We start from the raw sequence: 24,297 nt of genomic DNA, 5'->3' as shown, positions 1-24,297 counted from the left end.
TTTGACGTGCGTAGACATCGAGCTTTATCGTCCAAATCAAAGCAAAACACGTCTTCTTTTAAATACTATGCTATAAAAAATGCTAGTCGTGTTGAAGTCTGTCGTAAATTATTCATGAGACTCCATTCAATGTCAAACAAAGTAATTCAACGTTTGAATAGATTACGTGAAACCAATCAGTCACTTGTTGATATGAGAGGAAAACATAAAAACTGGGGAAATACATTAGACCTAGAAATAATCTGTAAAATCCACTATCATATTTCATCTTTTCCTATAGAAGAGGCACATTATATATCATTGTGATTTTTACTACGAATTTAAATGAAATTATAAATAGTGCATGTGTTGAAAAGATAAAAATAAGTTATTTTTTTAGTTTCATTAGTTAGTAGTCTAAAATAAGCGCATTGTTTTTGGTAAGATTAAACTTATCAAAATCTTCATTACATTTTTTTTTTATAAATTGTACAAATATTTGAGTTCTGATTTCATTATTTTGCAGTATTTATTTATTACTTTTTAAGATCATTTTTAAAATAAGTAGGTATCAATTGTCTATTTTTAATTTTTAGTTTTTCAGTGGATCGAGGAATGTGTCAGTTTGTATGCATTGTATTGTTTCTAGTAAGACTGTCTCAATGGTTCTCATTTCATCTGCAGTAACTCAATTTATTTTCAACATTTTGAATCAATTTTAGACTTTCTACAAGATAAACACTTCATATTTTTATACACCTGATGGTATCTATTATGCATTGAATATTTGATAGAACTACCAAAAGTTGATTTTTGATAGAGTTATTAAACAATTGTTGTGCATTTTGTATAGACTTTGACGCATCATTTGGGTTAAATGCGTCTGATTGTTTGAAAATTTGTCTTTTATACATTTTAAACAGTTAAAAATATTGGTTTCGTTGAATTATTGAAGATAAAGAACCGATTATTATATTTGTTTTTATTCGGTTGAATTATATTTTTCAGGAATGTCGACTATTGGCAAAATCGGGTAATGTATATCAAATTTTGAATACATTTTGAAATATTTTATTGAGTATTTATTAAATATGCCAATTTTATGGAATTATCTAGAAATATGCAATTATTATATGCATTTTGATACAAATATGCAAAAAAAAAAAATTAACAGCAGAATATGCGTATTACAAAATGTCAAGATATTGAATCAGAATTATTGTAAGTCAAATATAGAGGAATATGCATTTGCATAAAAATCCAGCACTTTATAGTAATAATATTAACTATAAAATGTAAGAAAGCTTATGGGTATATATTATATATATACATGGTGTGTAGCTTGTGGGTATAAGCTAAATACATTGTGTGTAGCGTGTCTTGTATGGTTCTAATAAGAATATTACATGAATAATTAACCAAAAATTACCCCGGGTGTGTATTCGTAATACGGCAGGTCCGTGTGTAGTTGTAAGTATGTTGATCTGTATGCTAAATTTGTCGCATCTGAGTTCACTTCAACTTTAAACGTCTCCCTAAGAAAAAAAAAATAAACAAAAACAATAACGAGATATTAGTTTACGTTGAATTCGTTTATTTATTTTAATCTTCAAATCGTATATAATTTAATAGAGTTTCATCACAATATACTTACGTACTTATATACAACCATGGAATCCATGTAAATATATAGTGGTTAATTGATAGCTTTGATCATATACTATGGATGGAGCTATAGTGAATAGTATTTTGATGCCAATATTAGCGATGAGTCTCTGAATTGAGTGTTCGATAAGCGCATGCGCGATTCTATATGCGCATGCCCGATACATTTCGTCACATACCTAATTATTCATAGGCAGAGGCGGATTTATCTTTTTACGGCTATAGGCACCAAAAATTTGCCGCTCCTATAATAGGTGAAAAAGTTACAATACCCCTTTAGGAGATACCTACTCTAAATATTTAATATATAGACAATAGTAGTGGACATCCATTTTAATTTTTAGACTATTTTTTTCACCTGAAGTTACTTAGCCTACTTTGATAACAATGTCAATGGTTGTTCACTGAATTTGAATAAAAACCTACTATGATAATTTTTATTAATTATAAACCATCATTCATCAATAATAAAATAAAACTTTAACCATTGTTAGGAGCATTAAGTAAAACGCTACAATTTACAATATTTTTTATAATAAAAAACTTTATTGTATTGTTTCTTGTAGATTTGTAAAATACACGCAGTACGGACACACGACACGCGACTCGATGTTTCAAACACAGATTGCGAAATAATATAATAATTTAATAACCAAATTTTTGATTATTATTATTTATTATCATTATTCGTTACAGTTCTGAGTTCATAATAACAACATAGGATTGTCGTATGTCGAATTAGTAATATAGTGTGGCAGTGTGAGTATTTATTTTTATCGAAATTACGACGACGCGCGACGTCGATCCCCAATAAGAATAATAAAACCATTGTTGCTTTATATATTATTATGATCCATGCGGGCTCTGGGCGGACTATACCAACGTGTTAAAATATATAGTATTATCAAAAACTGTTTTCTACATAATTGTTTATATAATATTTATAGGTAATGACTATAAATTATAATGAACCAAAATAGATTGGTATACTGAATATCATATACGATGTACTATATGTTTGATGTTTTTTAATAAAACACTACAAAATTTGCCGCCCCCCAAATTTTGCCGCCCTAGGCAGCTGCCTACAATACCTAATGGGAAATCCGCCTCTGTTCATAGGCCGTACTCAAGGTCAAAATATAACAATATAATATGTGGATAAATAAGCGATATAATCTCAATAATTAAAATAATAATAATAATAGATTTTCAGAAATATACCTACTTTAACAATGTTGTCAATAGTTAAAAAAATAGTACCTATGCCTAATAAAAAGATTTAACAAAATTATGATTCTTTACAAATAAACTTTAACAAATTTGTCAATAATTAAAAAATATCATATAATAGTACCAAATAAAAAAATCAAACTTGTAGTTAAAAATTATGCGTTACACCTAGTAAATAATCTTCTATACTTCTATTATTATAATCATTGCATATATTTTTAAGTTTTTTGCTCGATCATTGTATTTTATTTTTTTGATGATAGTGGATTTCCCGCAACATATTATTCAACTTTCAATCGATTGACGAGTTCTTCTTTTTGTAGTGCAGTAATAAATTTACATTTAGATGGAATTATATTATATTAAATTTTTAATTATAGACAACTTTGTTAAAGTTCATTTCTGAAAACCTATTATTATTATTTTAATTATTGAGATAAGTCATTTGTGAGAATCTATTATTATTATTTCAATTATCGACAACTTTGTTACTTTGTTAGATTATTTGTAGAAAATCAAAATTAAAACTCATGACGCTATCAGTTTTTGCACACTATCAATTGCCCGTCATCTATTGTCCACTATCTATTGTCACACTATCAATTAACCATAATATATTGACGGTATACCATACATGTGCTCTTATATAATGAGAATAATGTTTATGCTGACGTAGGTAGTTTTATTCAGCTAGTAGTATCGGCGATAATTTATGCATTATTTTTACGAATGGATCATAGCAGGAAAAATGTCTCACTGTCCATGACGTCATTATGCCGCTTATCATTTTACCATTGTTGATAACAGTAGACAACCATATTAATATATTATACAAAAGTTAACAAAACGCATTACAAAACGCGAATAGTAAGTTTTTTTTTCTGTCTAAATAAGAAATTATTTAATAAAGGTAGCTGATATATAATTTTAGTTTATCTATTTAAAACAATAGAAAGTACCAACTTTTAAATAATAAAAAAAATAATAAGTATAATGTTTAAAACAAAAAACTGAAGACAGCAGTTTTTTATACTACCTATATCTATAAGCAGAGGCGGACAGGCCAGGTGGGACAGTGAGAATAGCCTACAGCCTGGCTGAACCATGTAAATTTTAAGCTTTAAACTAAAATAAAATAATAATGATTAAATGAATAAATCTATGTAAAGGTATTATAGGTAATTTTTAATATGGAATGGTTATAAATGCAAGTTGTCATTAATAAATAATAAAGAAAATGAAAAATTTTATTCAGCCTAGTTCAGTGGTACTTCTATTTAAAACTTAATATATTTATTTAGTTAGGTATATATTTGTTTAAATTTTAGGGTGATCAAACAAGTACAGCTGCAGAGAATTTATTGGTAATGTTTTTAATATTATTGATAACTAATTATATTGTTTTTAAATACCTACTTATTATTCCTTAGTAAATATACTTAAAAAACAGTACCTACTTGCGGCTTGAATAGAGAGATAATAGGATACCTCTTAATTTTTATAAAAATATTTTAAGTTTTAATATTTTATTTTTAAGTTCCTATTTTCTCTAATTACATGTAGGTACCCCTTATTTCCACTGGGCCGAACACCCTCTGTACGTATCTGGACCTTTACAATCTTCATTAATTAAAATTAAAGACAGTCGGAAGAAAACTATGTAATAAGTAATACCAGTGGCGTCTATTCTATGGTATATGTGCTGCTGAAGCAACACATACATTTGGCGGGTGGTTGGATGTTGGGTGATTTTTTTTTATATTAATACCTACTGAGACTTATTAGTGTAACATAATTAAAAACAAAACAATACTAAATACAAGTTCTGAATATACAGCATAGGTTGAATTAATTGTTATTAATTATAATGCCATTGTGTGTATAAAATATAATCCTATTTATATTGGTATTTAAAAGTTTCTTAAAATTACCCATGAATAATATTTTTAAATTTCAATCAAATAACTAAATTGTTATTTTTCATTTAGCTATCTAATTTAATCCAAATTTTAACATTAATGCTTAAAAAAATGTTGTGTATGCAACTTTAATATTTTTAAATAGCTATAATAACAACTTACAAGGAACTTTGTTTTCAAGCCTTTTGACAAGTGAACATTTTTTTATTGACATTTATAATCATTTAATGTTTGTATTATAATTTAATTACATGCTATAGTATTTTTTTATTATATATATTTTTTCCTAAATACAAATATAGTTGTTTTAATGAAAAATAATTTTAATTTTATAACTAATTTATAAAAATGAAGATGTATATTTTAAAATAGCTTAAAATTAGTTTAAATATTTTGAAATTTTATTGAGTGTAGACCATGATAGTTTAAGTTCCTGAGTAGGTAAAGTCTTGAGTTGCTACAATTAATTCACTATGTTTAGTACGTCTGTGTTCATAAAACCCAGATTCTGACACATACGTCGATTCACAAAATTCACAACGATACATATTAGAAAAAAATTGCAAAAACGAAGTGCAAACTGCAAACAAAATAGTAAAATACTATTGATTATTGAACTGTTTACAGTTTTAAATAATGCTGTATTTTTGTTCTATATTAAGCAAAAACCACAAGACACGGGGGACAGATGTCATGCTGGTTAGGTTTTATCTAAAGTACATTACTTCCAATAATAATTATCAACAATGGTAAAATGATAAGCGGCATAATGACGTCATGGACAGTGAGACATTTTTCCTGCTATGATCCATTCGTTTATTTTTAACTGCAGACTTCGAGGTATCGTCCGCAGGAATAACGCGACGTCACTGTTTTCCAACATCCGGTACAAATATAAGATACTTGGACACAATTTATCCAATACGGAATAACGCGGGCAAGATAAAAAGAACGTGACTTATCACATTATAAATAATATTTCAAATATAATATATTTTGCATGGTATTATTATTTTTATTGTTAATATGCGTTAAGCTGGATATACAGAACGACACAATCGTATATGTTGTATCAAAAACATATTACATAAATTATATATTTATACTATAAATTATAATGCAAAGTACCAACTACCCAGTACCCACCTTTTGTTCAGCAATCGTTTATGATTTTCCGATAGTACTAGGTATGTATCGGTACGACTTAGTTCATGTTTACAATAATTTGTAAAATATTCGTATTTTACAAAGACACGTAGGTACGCAACTTCACATGATGCCATAAGTATAAATTTTCTTCAATATTAGTATATTGATTATATTATTATTATTATTATTATTATGGTAGTTATTACCGAAACACAGAGTATAACAAGTATATAATATAAGGTTTGATAAGTTTGCCGATGTAGTACTTACAGTATCAAAGTACCCAGAAACTTTCGATTTGCTCCGTTTAGAGCGTTTATTGTGTGTACTCTGTCGCGGTTATGTATTATACCGCCACGATGTGCCCTATACCTGCCCTTTGAAAACAATCCACGATCGTATCTATAAACACGCCAATTGTTGCACAATAACCGGCATGAGCATAATAATTATTAATACACGTTATTTACCTAAGTTCTGGATCCGAGTCATTCGGAGCAGACGCCACTAACCTATGCTTTGGTTAGGTTAGACAAATGGCAAGTGGTTACATTTTAAAGATAAATATCGACTTTATCACATAATATATTTTTTAAATTTGAGCTTAAATTCTGTATAAGGATACGAGTATACAAACTACAAACCAATATAGTAGTTGAATCGTTGGAATTTAAAATTTGAAAAATGTGAAATTAAAAAATCAATTAATTATAAACAATTTGTATCATAAAAAATATTATTATGTTCATTTATTTTTATTTATATTATAAGGTACCTAGGTACTTATTTTTTTATCATAACGATTAAAATTTTACTTACCTATCTCATATTGATTATTGAAGATATTAAACATTTTTAAATAATATATAAAATATAAATCAATCATAATATTATTATTGTGTACAATATTATTGATTTTATTGGCATTTAATATATCCTATTGATTTTTTTATGAAAATTATATGTCATTTTTATAACTTTTGCTCTTATGTTATATAGACTGCATCTGTGTTGGGACCCGAATCAGAAAATTTCTATACTAGTCGAGTCCGAGATTTTTTGTTTTGATGAGTTCTATATTGAAATAAAATTTACCTTTCATTCCAATCGACTTAGGACTGTCTATAAATAATTATCTGTTTAGAGTATAGACCAAGAGTCGAGGCATATATATAATATTATTTTTATAATACTAAAATGTTAATATTCACTCATGGAGTGTACTACCTAGTAATATTGTAGTTTACATATCTATACAACTATATAAATTATACTGTTTTTATGTGACCGTTAGCTAAAAATAGCAATTCTTAATGGGTACTTATCAATACTTAGTCATTTATTAGTTATAGAAATATGGATTAATCTATAACGAATTAATATGAAGAACGAAATAGTTTTAATTTATTTCAATAAATATTTGTAACGGAGTAGCTGTCACCATATAAAACGGTCCTTTTCAGGACCACCAATCAGCGCACAGTATGACAGCACAAACCCCACAGACTAACATTGGGCAGGACCCGTTTGGTCCAATTTTCCTAACACACAACTCGTTTGGACCAATTTTGAAGACCCGTCTGGACTAAAAAATATTAGTTTTATACAACTCGTTTGGACCAGCGGTATAGCGGCGAAGACACTTGTTACACGCGAGGCGGCAACCGACAAGCACAGCGTTCCTGCTCACCACCATGGACGAAACTATTGACGCAGCGGTGAAGACACTCGTTGTATGAGGCGGCAATCGACGATCACGACATTTTCACCTTATGCTACGGACGAAGTCATCGGCGTAGCGGCGAAACACTCGTTATACGAAACGACGAGCGCAGCGTTCCCGGTCACACCATGGACGAGGCCATTAGCGTAGCGACGAAAACACTCGTTATACGAAGCAGCAACCGACAAGCACAACGTGTGTGTTCTTAATTACACCACGGACGAAACCATCGAGGCATCGACGCAGTGGCGAGAACGGTCGATATACAAGGCATTCTCTGGGTTGACGAACTACTAGCGTTGTTACTACGCTTACGGTCGGTATACCATCGCTACCAATAAGAAACGATTCTTTTCAGAACCACCAATCTGATAACCCACCCTCGGTGTGCCTGCTCAGGTATCACTGTGAGATAGTATCAAATCAAACACGACTTATAAGAGACCGTGGGAGAGTGATTCTAACTCATCCCCTTTCTTATTATATAATTGTTAATAGTAGTAAATTGTAAGTCCCAGTATTTGTACATTCAATCGCGCCTCTGCAGGCCCGATATCGCCCGTCGCGGACTGCTACTTTAAGCCAACCGGAACCAACTTCCCTCACATTTTTTATTGTATATAATCCATATCGCATAACTAACAAACAAAATGTACACAAAACAACTGTGCGTATAATTATTCAAGATCGCGGAACGTCGAAAATCGACGGACCGTATCATATTTCATAATGTTAAACATACAAAATTTATGATATATCACTAAAATAATAATAGTTAGACCTAAAAAAAAAACGAGAGTGCTTAATATCGTTTGATTCTCCTTAGTTGCACCAATGGCCGTCATGTCATCTACAATATGGTCGCGACTTTGACGATCCGATTAAAACCGAAATAATTAGGTACCAACTAACTGAAAATATTACAGTCATGTATATTTATAACGACTCAAGTAGGTCACTTGATTGAGATGTCAATAAATAAAACAAAAATATTTTGTTCTGTATGCACGATGATCATCGTAAAAACATATTTTCCAATTATTTTTCCGGCATATAACCAGCAACTTTATTTATTTGAGGGGATAGGATCATTTTAAATAAAAGTAGATCTGTCTCTTGCCAATCTTACAGGCTTTCCTAGTGTAATTTGATTTAACTTTTGGAAATATCTTATATTTGATCTCATTATGAAGTTACCTTTAATATTACTTTACAACTTCTTAGAAACATTGAACTCGTAAACCTGATAAACTTTGATTTTTACATTTTTTATACAAATCAAAATTGAGATAAAAAAACTGATCAAAAAATGTAAAAAAGTCCTTTTGAAGTAAATTTCATTCCAAAAGTCCAAATTCATAATTAATGTCTATAAACATTTTATTGGATACATTTAATGAAGATATATCGATACTTTATTCTAAAAAATGTTATGTTGGTTTATCGTGATATTGACATGTGTGATCACATTAATTTTAAATTAAAGTTACACGCACTATTACACTAATACCTACACATTTAATCAAAACACGGACGCACTTAAATAAATGGACCCATAATTGCATACAAAGATACATTTTTAAAATTTAAATCAGATACCTGTAAGTATCTGGATGAATTTTATTTATTTATCAGTTACACCCCCTTTGAAAATGTCAGTCTACTCTTAACCGTTTTGTTCTATAGAAACCATGCTATTTAAACGCGTACTTATATGCCTCATGGGCCTAAATTTATCCCATGTCAAAAATATATTATAGGTGTACTTATGTAGTACTCGGCTTTGATTATTAAATTAATTCAAATTTATAAATTGGCAAACTCAATGAGTAGGAATAATTGTATTGCGTAGATACTATATGTCTATAAGTGTGTAACAGAAATTTTAGGACGTACGCTGCACCAGCACCGCTCATTAAAAAATTTTGACTTTTTATTTCATCAATAATTAGCACGCAATTAGCATGAATTTGCATGACTAATTTTGCAATTTGCACGACATCGGTGTCTCCGGAATCGTAAAAATCAACGGGTGGTGCTGGTGAAACATTTCGCCAACATCGCCCGACCAAAAAAAAGGAAATTTTTATATTTTTTATATTTTAGGTTTTGACCGCAATCGTACATCGTCGCAGGTGTTATTATATACCTATTATACTTTGATATTTATATATTCAGAGAAATCGCGTTCAGGTCAAAAGCTGGTTAACATTTTAGATATAATATGCACACAATAATGTTTTATAATATACGAGTACAATGCTAAAATGGACGTATCTATGATATTTTAGACGATCGCTGCATAGTAAATTATTACACAATAATATTAATATAGGTAGGTATATTATAATGTAATAACGTTTCCGACCATAATAATTAAATTCTGCATTGTTCCCGACCCAGCGCACGATTGTGACAGCACACAGTTACAGTAACATTTTATTAGCTATGTTTTAAATCTGTATTTGGACAATTTCTCCTACGTTGAATATTATATTATTTTATGTCGTGGTACAGGTACCACTACATCATATTATTTGAAAGTAATGATAATTGTATAAAATAATAATATAATTGTAATTATTTATCACAACATAATTTAAAATATTGATATGGTTAGAATATAAAATATGTAAAAAGATATATTATACAATATGTCATCGTGTGATTTTGTTGTCCAGTTTCCAACTAGGTACCACTCTACTGGGATCGAAAACTGCAAATGTCTCCTCTCGAGGAAGAGGGTAGTATCATGTGTATAGTGATATATACATAGATATATATAAATAGATCATATGATCTCCCAACTATCCATTACTTATCAATAATAAGTATTTATCACTGATTGGCAATGACAAAGACTAACAGATCGTTTCAATTAATTAAATACAGAAAAAATATAATGTAAAATATCGATTTGTTTATCGAACTAGGTATAAAAAAAATTCCATAATGACGTAATTACGAGTATTTTGAATTCTGTTTTTGGTTTAATTTATTATATTATATTGATTAATATCATATTTTATGATACCTTCAGGTTTCTCTGAATTCATAAATTTGTTCCCAAATCAATGTTTTGCCTTTATTTGGTAGGCATTTATTCCTATAAAATTTAGAATCAACACATAACTTTTGAATTAATTGGATTTTTAAATGAATATCAAATAATTTTCAAACGATGTCGGTATCGAATGTAATATTAATATCAACATTGTTAGACATCATAATAGTACTCAAACAAAAATATGAATATGACGTATTCGGTAGGAAATAAATCGATAATAAACTAATAAAATTTATTTAGAAAATGATTCTTAACCAACAGTATAAAGTCACAACTAAATTTAAATTGATTTTTTTAATCATTTATTTATTGGACAATAATCGTTTTAAATTATACCACCTATATTCTGTCCATACAATGGATTACCAATTTTCCAAGTAAGACCTGTCGATGATTTGTGTTGTCCAATATATAACTACTAATGGACGGCATGTTAAGATATAAAATATAATATTGGATAAGTACTTATTTTATGATTTAAATATTTCCCCATTATATTCGAATAAATTGTTATAATATTGATGTACTTTTTGTCATTCAATTTACCCGCATATTATATTCCTCAAACAATAAAAAACTTAGGTACATATTATAATATATTATCACGGTTATGGTCGAATTGCACTTTGGTTTAAAAAAGGTAATGGTTGAATTGCACTCGGGTAAAAAGCAGGTAGGGGTCAAACTACACTTGGGTTCAAAAAAGGTATGTAAATAAAATTATCAAGCATATTAAGGGGTTAAACATTTAGTAAACACTTATTTATTTTCCACTTTCAAAATTAGGAAAATAGGATAGATAATGATTTTTAATCATTGTGTGGTTAAAAATTATTGTTTTATACATCACATTATGTTAATTATATATATATAATATGTTACAGTCCAAGTGGATAAATGGTCATTGTAAACACTGATTGGACAAAGTTTACAATGTCCGAGTTATTCAACCCATGTAGATAATTATTCACATAAAACATACATTGTATACAACGGCCAGTACTGAAAGTGACAAGTGAACAATATAAATTATATAATTTTATAATTTTTGTTACGGAACATTATCAGACGACAGAAACGGTCCTTTTCAGGACCACTAACCAACCACAGACTACCATTTAAGAAACCGCTATAACAACATCGTTATACACACAACGACGTTTATACTCGAACAGACGAACAAGTTCACTGAGTGAAAACAGCACCGTTGAGATCAGGTGACCATAACAATGAGGTTATGTCAACTCGCCTTTCCATATAGCCTGAATCCAATAAAAGCTACGGAAATCCGATTAACGTGTATAAATACCGGAACAACAACCGAGGACATTCATTCCAATTCCAAACTTCAACAACTGAACAATCAATTACGAAGAACTGGAATCATTTGGAAACTCAAGTTAACGACGATCACCAGCCACGACGTGCAACCGTGCAACGCGTTATCCGCCGACTGCCGATCACCCAGTGAACCCGTTGTCAGACACCAAAACTACGACCCACTCAGCGACTCACGCCGCACGGACGAAACACGATTGTTGTCTACCGGAGACCGCGGAGAAACACCGAACGACCGGCCCTGTCAACAATACTATCGCCGAGCATCAACAGTGAGCGTACGGATTGCCTACCAGCCGAGCACCCGGTGGCGTTACACTTATTCTCTCACTGTTCAGGGTTAATCGATTGTCGAATACGCTGGAACACACGATACGAGCCGAGCTATCCCGGAGGACAACGCGTACACCATCAACCAGGCGAGAACGACGACCGACCAGGACAACTGTCCGAAGCCCGAACCCATCAGATTGATTCCGCGTGGCAACCATCGTCGCGACCGACTCAGTTGAGCAACACATAAAACGGCTCTTTTCAGAGCCCCCACCACCTTATAAGACACTTTATTAAGTTGATCTTTTCCTAACCTACTTCGCCACTGGAATACCACTTATATAAGCTTGTACCGGTGACGGGCGGTTCCCCACCATATTGTCAAAACTTAACATACCCGACATTGTAAATAGAGTCCGGCCTGTGCCCGACTAGCCACAAGCACCACCGACTGTGACACCTCACTTATCAAGTCTGGGTGGTGCAGATCGACGGTTTACTTGCCTACTGTATAAATTATTATTCGATATAGCAATAGATTAATGTGATTACCAACACTCGCAATTTGTAATTTTTTTCACGACGCGGAACGTTGGAATTCAACTCTCCGTATCATTTTATTTAATAATTTTTTTAGAGATTTGATTATTATTTTATAATTTAGAATATTTTATTTATAGGTATTAATTTTTATTAAATATTTAAACAATTTATTTTTACAAGTATTACCATTATGGCATTTAGAGTAACATACAATTTTAGACGTTTTACATTTGCATCTCTTTGTTTCACATTTTTGACCACAAATGCAGCGATCATAGTCTTGACCTCCTATTAAATTGATTTCTACTGTAATATTGTTGCAGTTTACCTCTGGTTGTGCTTAATTTATAATTTTCGGTTTCCACTATAATAAAATTTAAATTAGAAATAAAGATATTAGATGATAAATAGTAATGAAAATGTTATTGCCTTTACACCTGACATAATTACTGCAAAAATAGATCGTAATTCGCTTCGAGCTCTATCTACGATTGGTATTTTTATTTTTACCGATTATCCAATGTTTCCTTCACAAAACCTTCTTTCAAAGATAGATCTCATTTAATTTGCTAGCATTTCTAAATTATATAAACATTAATTTCTTTTTGTTTGAATAGAAAGTTTTTTAGAGTTTAATAAATCCTCAGAATTTTCATTTTCTTAATTTTCTTCTGTTATCACTTCATTGTCTTTTTTCTTCTTTACTTTCTACCGCTCCAATGTGTTACAGGCTTTTTTTTAAATCTTCTTACTTTTTTAATTTTGCTACTATTGGAAGTATACATAAAATTATTTAATCCAATTTTAGCCCAAGAGCCAACCATACCTTTGTACGGTAAAAATTTAATGTCATGATGAAAAGCTCAATTTTTCATGAATTAGATGAATTTTAATCTTTCGCTCCATTTTTTGGCCTTATTTTCTTGCAACCACGTTCCTAACGAACTTTTCGAAGTCTTGGTTGGCACTTTCTACAGAAACAGAACCTTGAATTTGAGAATGGCGAGGCTTACAAGTACTATTTTCAAGTCTTTCAACATGCCACATAACTAATGTAGGTACTACCTTGTATGCAAATTCTCTGCTGTTATCGCTTTGCAATATAGATGGAGCACCAAAAGTTGTAAATATATCCAGTAAACGTAGTACTACTAGTAAACGATTAATAAATGCATTTTTCATTTTAAAAGACAACACGTACAAAATATAACATACAATTATAACACAGTACTAAACGGTAAACTTAAACGGCAGTATGTGTACGGTGGATTTATGGCTATGATAAATAAGGCTGCCATAATAAAGGCTCCCAAGATAATAATAATAGTGATATAAATTGTTCATTATTAATAAACGATGAATAGCCACAAATTACCGATTATCTACTAATGACACTACTGATAAAAGTTACCGTAACCCCGTAGAATGCAGTGCCTTAAGGAAATTATAAAATATAACACTCTAAAATAACTCTAATGTTCACATTACCCACACCAATGTTAGCAATGTTAGCATTGTATACAATGATTAAGTCAATATGGGAATTAAATATGTATTATTTACTTTGTCCAAATATCTTAGACATTGGATACAATGTCCGGGTATTGTATTACAATGATTGATTTGTCTACCTGGACCATGACAAACATACATATATATGTATATATAGGTACATTATAATTATTATATTATATTATATTATACATTTTTTTTCTTTCAATCGTCAAATTTAATTTTTCCATTAATATAATTTTTATTTTATTTCAATCATTTTTTGTAGTAATGAAAAACTGTATTCAATAATTTTAACCTGGTAATCAATTTTTGAGTATATAAGTCAATAATATTTTTCAATATTATTTTTTTTTCTGGTAGTGTATTGTTGATTTTTTTTTGTCAGTGTTCTGTATTTCAATATAAAATCGATTTATAATTGAGTTAAAACATCATTATATTTTAATCTATTATTTACTATGGTTAAACTCTATTTTTTAACGAGTGCAGTTTAATCATTGCCTGATTTTTACCCGAGTGCAGTTCGACCATTATCTTTTTTCAATCAAAGTGAAATTCCACCATTTCTTTGTAAATAAAAAGTGAAATTCGACTATCTCGATTAGCACCGAATCATTTATCATCAGATAGTAAAATAAAACCAGAAATTTAAGTAATTGTAAAAGAATTAAGATCGTTTGGAATCGACAGATGACGCAGTACCTATATATTTATTATGTTGCAGACACATTGCAGCTGTAATTAATACAATCGATTTACGGTAACTACATTTTAAAGTAGAAAATCGTTTTTATTATTAAAATATATGCTTCTGCTTCAGTGACATTTTTCATTATTCGTTATTCATTTTGCATTTCACACTTCTTTATTTAATTAAATACATTTAAACAATTTATATGCGTTTATTGAATCTGTTTATCACTCTAGGTACTGACTATGAGGTTATTTCTCCTCTTATAATTGCTTATTACGACGAGTATATTGCCTATACACTGCTACTACCAATTATATGTTACATTACTAAGATATTTGTTGATCTGCAATGGATATTATACTTATAAATTGATATTAAGAAATTTGAAACAAACAAATAAACCAAAACATGAAAATATGCATCTTTATTTAATTTGATCAGTCTACTGAAAATTTATGAACAATGAACTAAGAATATACAATCCTATTTTACAAGGTATAAGCATCGTCTTCACCAATTCAATATTTCATAACATAAATGGCGCCATTGGTCAATTCGACTAAAATTTGTATTTTAAAATGTCTTATAATACCCTACTTAGAATTACCCTATATTAAGAGCACGCACTCGCTATTAAAATGATTTAGTATAGGCAATATTATAGACATTTTATGGAGAATTAAAATCTTTAATCTTAAAAATCAGTCACAGATTGTTCATGGTTTATTGCATTCGTATTTATTACGCTCCACATATTTGTTGTGATACTGTCTTTATTATTAGTCCGAATGTTACAAATTTACTACGTAAAATAAAAATAAAATTCCCATTAAAAACTACCTAACCTAATTGCGATCTGAAAGTGCGTTCAAGTAAGTGTTTTCAAAATGTAAATATTTTGTAATTAGGTATCAAATATTGTTTGATTTTAAGCAACAAGTATAGATTATTTAAGTTTTCGTGGTATAGCTGCTGAGCAGCGGCACACGATTTTTGCGCAGAATATACCTATGCTACGATCACCAAATACATCACCGATCAGAAAACGTAAATATAATTCAAATAAAAACAATATCACTATATAGACTGCTTACCACGGTAAATCGAATACAAATAACGACGCGGTAGTTTATCACGACTCTAGAAACGATTCCATAATGTCGGATGAACACCTACTATCAATAATTCAATATTATAAATTTGTCAGATTCTAACCAGAATTCTCCGATTTGTGTTGAAAACAAAACAAAAAATAAAAAATAATTCTTAACTTCAAATCACTATAAAGTATTAACTCATTCGAATCGGTTGTTACATCCTTACGCCTTAGACAGCTTTACTGCAGAAGCACCTTTTATAGACCAAATTAAATAACCACCACCAATCTTTGTGAAAGGTATAATACACTTTTCAGATGTGTGTTCATTTTTAATTAAGCTGATCGGTGTAGATAACTTTTTATGCGAATCTTCGTCCGATTGCATAAAGATTCAAACTGTCAATCCAGATTTATAACGATCACTGATTTATTTCTTAAAGGATTCAAATGTCCAATATCATATATTTCAATTAAAGGAAGAAAAACCTACAAGAGAATTTATCTGTCATCTACAGTGATGACATTTTGGGGTGGGGGAAGGTGGAAATTCGCCCCTGTCTGGTTTTAAAAGTAATAATGGGCTGGTGGCCGGTTGTTACTGTTTAACCATAATTATAATTATATTTTACTATCGCAAAAACATGAATATTTTTATATTATTTTCAGGAAATATTAAACTGTGTACTAAAAAATCACTGTCGAAAAGATACATTTTAAATTAATAATTGATAGTTGGAATATGTTTGTATTTAGACGCATGTTATAGTTGTATGCAGAACAATAATAATAATTAATATCATAACTCCTTTAGTTAAATTTCTAAAATCTAAAATTCATACAAATTCTAAAAACAACAACCGATTAGCACTATTATTGATCAATGTTGATTGATCTCAGGATACAGAATTACCTTTGTCATACTTCACTACTTTAGTTAACTTGAGAGTTGCGAAAGTCATGTATGTTTCACAATAAACTATATTTTATTTTGTTAATTATTGTTTATTTAGTTCAGTAACTGCTTATTCTACCTAGGTGTATAAAACTTTTTTCTTGACGCATGTTCACATAACTTTTTTTATATGAGCAAAACATATCTTTAAAAAAATAAATGAGTGGTATAGCTAAAAACAGACTTGTAAAAAATAAAATAAAACTACTGCTAAGTCACTACTACTAAGTCACTCAAGAATCAAAAAAATGTAAGTTGATACGCACGTGTAAGTGAAACAAGCAGGTTTTCTCTTAATAATTCGGAATGTAAAAGTTTAAATGGCTTACTTGAAATTTCTTCAACAGCTTTTTGTTTGAGACCATGGCTAATTTTTTGTCGATTCAAAGTTTTTTCATCTTGTTTATTGTGTTTGTGATCTTCAAAACAATTAATAACTGTGTTGGAATCATTGATTTTCAAATAGAATTTACATTTACTTATTAAGGAGCAAGTCCATCGCTGGAATTCATTATTTAACATTTTATGGAACCGAAATTTATAATCATTAGAAATAAAGTTTGTTTTGTTACGTTCACTTTTCATTACGTCCATTACGATATTGATATAGATATGCTAAAATGCTCGCGATAACTAATGGTGCATGAATGTACGGTGAATAACTGGTATTTTTGAAAACTATTTTAATAATATACGAGGGATTCAATTCACCGCTTTTGAAGAACGGTAATATAGTTTGGAACTCAATTTACAATCATTGAAGATGAAAGATATTGAGCAGCATTTTCAATATCATTGTTTGTTTTGAGAGAGAGTTTTAGGTTTGTACTTTTTTGCATTATTTCATAGAATGTGGTGATAGAGCCTTGGTATAAAGAAATATGGGAAATATTTGGTTTGGGTGTGTCATTCACAGCTAAGAGAACAGGGTTGTGGTCAGAGCTAAGTTCACATAAGTTGCTAATGGAGTATTTTATATGCGTTGGTAGTTTGGAGAGGAAGAAATCTAGTATGTCTAGATCTCTATTTCATAAAGAGGCCAGTAAGTTAGGACTTATAAAATCAAGTTATGGGATATAAAACTCCATTGGAAATATTTGGAGTTGAATTTGCCACCTAATAAGAAGTATTGACCAAAGGGTTAAAGGTAAAGTTCCAGTTTTTGTGATGTGATTGGGGAACTAGGTGGAAAATAAGCTGAGCATATTTTGAGCAGAGTTAGGCAACTGTTTGTAGGAGATTAAATGATGTTAGATTTTGAAAAATATGATAACAGTATAACCTGTATTTTGAATCCTGGGAAGTAGAAATTGGAGTAAATATATTTAAATACGAATTTTAAGTATTTTCAAAGTAGTTCTATATTGGTATCAACAATAGTTGTTGTGTGATAATGGGATTATCACACATTATATTATAGAATAACTGTTTAATGTGGGTTGAACTTACTAGTCAGTTTATTGTTTACAGTTGGTTTAAAATTCTATATTATACTGAACAGTGAACGTTTATAAATTTTTTTTTTTTTTTTTGATATCAATACTAGGTATTACTTTTACTATATTATTTATACTATTATTACTACTAATAAATATTTTAATTAATAAACGAAGAAACCGAATAAACACGGACCAGTACGATTGAGTAGCTTTGTCAGATTTTGCTGATTACCAAAAAAAAAATTAAAACGCAAATATTTATCAATAGAGATCATACAAAATTGAATGATAATAGCGTATCTAATTAATCGAGGTTCCTTGATTTATGAATTTTATTTATATTTTAAGAATCAAATTGTAATTATATTCAATTAAAACGATTACACTTAGGAAAATGGTTTATTTAACTAAACAAAACTAATCACAGAAAGTGTATTCACATGGTGGAAAAAACTTTTCAAGCAAACTGTACCTTTTCGTTTTTATTAATTTTGTACAAATATAATATACATGTGATTGTATGTACCTATATCTTGGATAATAATTATTTTATAATAATTCATTTTATGAGAAATTTGACGATATTTTACTTACTTTCAGTTATCATAATAAGTACAATATTTTTTCGTTAATACAAAAAAACAATGGTAACACAAAAATATAGTATACCAATTAGGTACTAATGTTTACGCACCTATGTCATACTTAAAGCTTTTAAGGTACTATGACAATAAAAATAATGTCTTACTGATATAATATTAATAGCTATTACTTTTAGACTATAAGTCTTTAGATTTTATATGGTATCTAGGTAGACAATAGCAATATTGTGATTTTAAATGTATTTTTAATTTTACTAGATTTTAATGAAATCCTCTTTCTGTAGGACTCATTAATTTGTAATTTGTATGATTCACATTACATAATAATATCTATGTAATTAATAATCGTGTATCTATTATAGTTCCAATAATGGTTCTGAATATATTATACGTATATAATATATAAAGTACATTATTAAAATAGTAAAAAAAATTCCAATTATATCAGTGCATACACATTTATAATTGGTTAAAAAATATATATAAAAGAATAAAGTCAAGAAATTAAACGGTAAAGTCTGAAAAAGCATTACCTACCGTTGAATCAATTAAATTGTTTCCTCACTTTGAACATTGTATTGAAAGTATTAAAAATATTCAGACTGTCAAATAAATTCTTCAGAATGGTTTTTTTTCCTACGAAAAAGCTTAAATGAGGAGTTTAGTTTTATCGAACTATATACATAACACATAATATAATATTATGTTTCACACCTACTTAGCTATATCAGAAAAAAAAAACAGATTAACTTACTACGGTCTGTTACTAATCAAAACTTGAAATAAATGAAAAAAATAACAATTGCGATTGAAAAATTTTCGGATCCATGAAGTTGGCCGCATAATGTGAAAATTTTTGCCCTAAATTTTGTTAAAAATTTGTAAGTCATTTGTAAGTTTCAGTAAGCATAAATTTGAAATATTTGTAACTACAGCCGTTATCAATTATCCACAAAAACTTAAATCACGGCTAACTTCTGCGAAACTTGGCCATTTTGGCACATCAAAGTTTTTGAAAAGTGCCAATCTGTTCTGCACAATTTGTAAGTATTTGTAAGCCCATTAAAGAAATAGACCGAATGTTAAAAATAGCAAAACATGACGAAATATTTAAAAAAAAAATAGAAATTGCTGATGAGATTGAAATACAAATATCTGAAGCAAATACTGACAAAAATGAAATATTAAAAAAATCAGTAGTATCATTGGAACAATTTTCAGAAGAAATAGGTGACAAAGTTGAAATTATTGACTTGGAGTACCTAGACTGCTCCATCAAAAGTCTATGAAAACTGGAAGGGGTTGGGTGAGAAAAAAAAGAAGAGAACATCTTATTATGCTGCACCAAATCCAGAAATTATGCATATCGAATAGACAAAAAAAATTGAAATAGCATTAATCAAAAATAGAAATTTTGAAAATAAAACCAAAACGGCAAAATTAAATGGTGAGTCTATAATTTTAACAAACACTTGTCCATATGACTCTGTTATTCAAGCTATATCATGTACATATTGTGATAGCCAAGATTACAGTACCCACATTGATGCTATATTTAATTCTGTGGTTATTTACCGTATTATAAAATATTTAGTTACCGAAGGCTACTCAAAGAGTTTTAAATAATAACGTGTTGATTTACTTAAGAATATATGCCCATCAGCAACTCTGGTCAATAATATGATTTCAATTAACTGTTCGGGAAATATATCAACAGCATATGAAAAAATATGTGAAGGACTTGAAAGTGTAACAGAATATTATAAATGCAGTGAATGCAGTTTTGAATGGAACAATAAAAATAAAATAATCTACTTAGTTATACAGAACATCAATGAGTTGGAACGAAAATTAGAAACATATGTTCATGATAATATTAAATGCAGAAATTGTTTTCATCAGAACGAATTATCCGTGGACATTGGGAAACAAATATTTATAGATTGTGATTTAATAAGAGCATCAATTACGGAGTTACCTATCGTCTTAAATTTAAAAATTAAATTAACATTAAGATCTGCCATCATGTATAGTGGAACACCAAACACTATTGGCCACTACAACGCTGTTTGTCGAAGAAATAATGGAGCATGGGAGACATACAATGACATGCAAAATAAAGTAACAGTCGCAAGAACCAGCGTGTCTCACAATTTTAACGCACTCATCTATACAATTTAAATTTTAAGGTGAAACATGTTAATAAACTTTAAACAATAAAACTATAAATTTATAATTTGTATACATTTTGTATATTATAGATCAATACAGATCAATACAGGGAAAATATTTAAAAAGTTAAAATAAAAGAAGTCAAAGAAAAATGTTTTGTTGATTTTTATTTATCAACCATTATTATTATAATATCTAAAACAATGATAAATAATTTTATTGCACACATCCGTTACAGTAACCTACCACTTAACACTAAACAGTTTAGTGGTACCCACTTGCCAAATTTTTGTTTGTTAATTTTAACATTTAAGATAATATGATATCAGATATTCTATTCAATACAGGTAAAACTGGGTCTATTGCCATACATAAAGACCGTGAACATTTTAATATATTTTGTACAACTAAAACAATAGAGAGTAAGAATGAAAATTTTTATTAATGTTATTATTTAATGAAATACAATAAAAATACCAAGCTAAATAGAATAATAATACAATTATTAAAAATGATAATAATGATAAAAACATTCATAATAACAATGTAGAATATTAAAGAAAGGCGATTTTCCATCGTGTTTCTGGAAAATAAAAGGTAGTTTATAATGCGCATAAATGATGATAAATAGAACCCAAATGCTTAAATTTAACTTAAAAACTTTTTAACTACCTACGGATGTTCTGGTGTCAACGTCAAAAGAAAACTAACGTGACAATTGGTGAATATCGACATAAAATTAAGTATCAACAATAAATTATATAATTAACTCGATGGGTATCCGTTTGGAACAGTATAAGTTTAAAAAGCTCGATAAAGCACGGCCAACTTCTTTTTAAGGATAATTAGGTGGGGAATTAGTTACAAATTTAAAATTCGTGCTTACAAATACTTACAAATTGCGCAGGATATTTTGGCACGGTCAAAGTTGAAAAAGTTTGATAAAGCACGGCCAACTTCTTTTAAAGGATAATTAGGTGGGGAATTACTTACAAATTTTAAATTTGTGCTTACAAATACTTACAAATTGCGCAGAACAGTTTGGCACTTTCAAAAACTTTGATATGGCAAAACGGTCAAGTTTCGCGGAAGTTAGCAGTGATTTAAGTTTTTGTAGATAATTGATAACGGATGTAATTACAAATTTCGAATTTATGCTTACTGAAACTTACAAATGACTTACAAATTTTTGACAAAATTTAGGGCTAAAATTTTCTCATTATGTGGCCAACTTCATGGATCTAAAATTTTCAATATGACAAATAAATTTATATGAAGTGATATTATTATCGTTAATTTTAAAGTAATGTTTTGTGTATATAAAAACAATACATGGTATAATATTAAATTCATTATTAACCTGTCTTAATTCAAACATTTTCGCAATGTTAATAACTGTTATAATAAATATAATAAAGATTAAACATTTTAACAAATTAACATCATGGGTCAATGGGTCATACAATATTCGTATTTTTATATTATCAATGTCTGTGAAGTTGGCCCTTACACTTTTTCAAAATATGTTTTTCAAAGTGCTATTATTTTGCAAGTAATTAGCATAAATTTTTAAGTCCAATCCCGAAATTTGCTAGTCAAAAACAAAGAAGTTATAAGGGGTGGAATCAAGTAAGGGCCAACTTCACGCAGCCCTTACTTGTTGTCAGAAAATTTCGAAACTAGTGTCAAAACACTCGTTATAATTTGCAAGAATTTGCAAGTCCACTCCCGCAATTTGCAAGTCAAAATTCCCACCCCTACGAATTTTCAAAGTTTTTACCCCAGCCCTTTTACAAAATAAAAAAAATGCTTTTATCTTCATATACATCTTGAATATAAAAATATAATATTACAAAATCTAGTTATAAGAAAATAACATGTTGAATTAATCTTGAATGATAAAAAATCAAAAATTAAAAAGTCTTTATTGAGAAGAACAAACAAGTTGAATACAAAATAAAACGATAAAAAATCTAAATAAAATATAATATGTAAAAATCATACATTAAAAAAAATATATTGATAATTAAGAAACATGCTGGATAAAAAATCTAAATTTATGAAAATATCAAAAAAATCTAAAATCAAAATTATAATTTTAATAAAAATATCTAAAATAAAATATTGTAATATGAATAAAAATCTAATTTCCTAAAACGAATAAAAAAAACACTAGTTTTATCAAAATCAGATTTATATTCAATTTTCATTTTTTTTTTTTAAATAAGTCTTCGATTTATCAATTTAAATTCTCATTAATGTTAGATAATTTTTTTATAATTTGATTTGATTTGTAAAATCAATATATATTTTTAATTTTTATTTCAACATACCTTTTATTATCCATTTAGATTTTTTCATTATTATATTTTTAATTTTTAGATAATTATATATATATTTTTTTTTATCAAATATACATTTTTATTTTATTCTTTTGATTGAATGGATTTTTACAAATATTTTATATTTAGATTGTTTGATGAAAAACAGATTTTTTTACACAAAACATTTTAAAAATTATATTTCAATAAAAAATCATACAGCATTAAAATATCCTTAAATCTATTTTTCAATTTTAATAAAAAAAAAAAAAAATGTAAATGTAATTTAATACAAATTTTCCGTGATACTACGTTAGAACTACCTTTTATAAAATCCAATTTATGTAAAAAAATTAAAAATCACATTTGTATAAAAACATCATTTTAATTAAAAAAATGTTATTTCATTTACCAAATAATCGAACAGCATTAAAAAATTAAGATTACTATCATAATAAGCTATTTTAGATAGTTAATAACGTATTAGAATAAAATCTAATTGCGGGAGTGGACTTGCAAATTCTTGCAAATTATAACGAGTGTTTTGACACTAGTTTCGAAATTTACTGACAACAAGTAAGGGCTGCGTGAATTTGGCCCTTACTTGATTCCAC

At 28.8% G+C, this 24,297-nt stretch overlaps 1 protein-coding gene across 1 annotated transcript in view; it reads right to left on the bottom strand.

Annotated features, from left to right (window-relative positions):
* LOC107170406 (gamma-butyrobetaine dioxygenase-like) overlaps positions 1-24,297 on the bottom strand; it is a 64,669-nt gene that overhangs the window by 3,780 nt on the left and 36,592 nt on the right. The window contains exon 4 of the mRNA XM_089215031.1: positions 1,409-1,514. Within this exon, the coding sequence (XP_089071157.1) occupies positions 1,409-1,514 (106 nt within the window). The remainder of the gene's footprint in view (positions 1-1,408; positions 1,515-24,297) is intronic.

The sequence above is a fragment of the Diuraphis noxia genome, unplaced genomic scaffold (genome assembly GCF_037042655.1).
Source record: "Diuraphis noxia isolate RWA-SAM2 unplaced genomic scaffold, SU_Dnox_SAM2 contig0001, whole genome shotgun sequence".
NCBI classification, from domain to species: Eukaryota; Metazoa; Arthropoda; class Insecta; order Hemiptera; family Aphididae; genus Diuraphis; species Diuraphis noxia.
The sequence above is the reverse complement of the archived record's forward strand: the minus strand, read 5'-3'. Positions and strand labels throughout refer to the sequence as shown.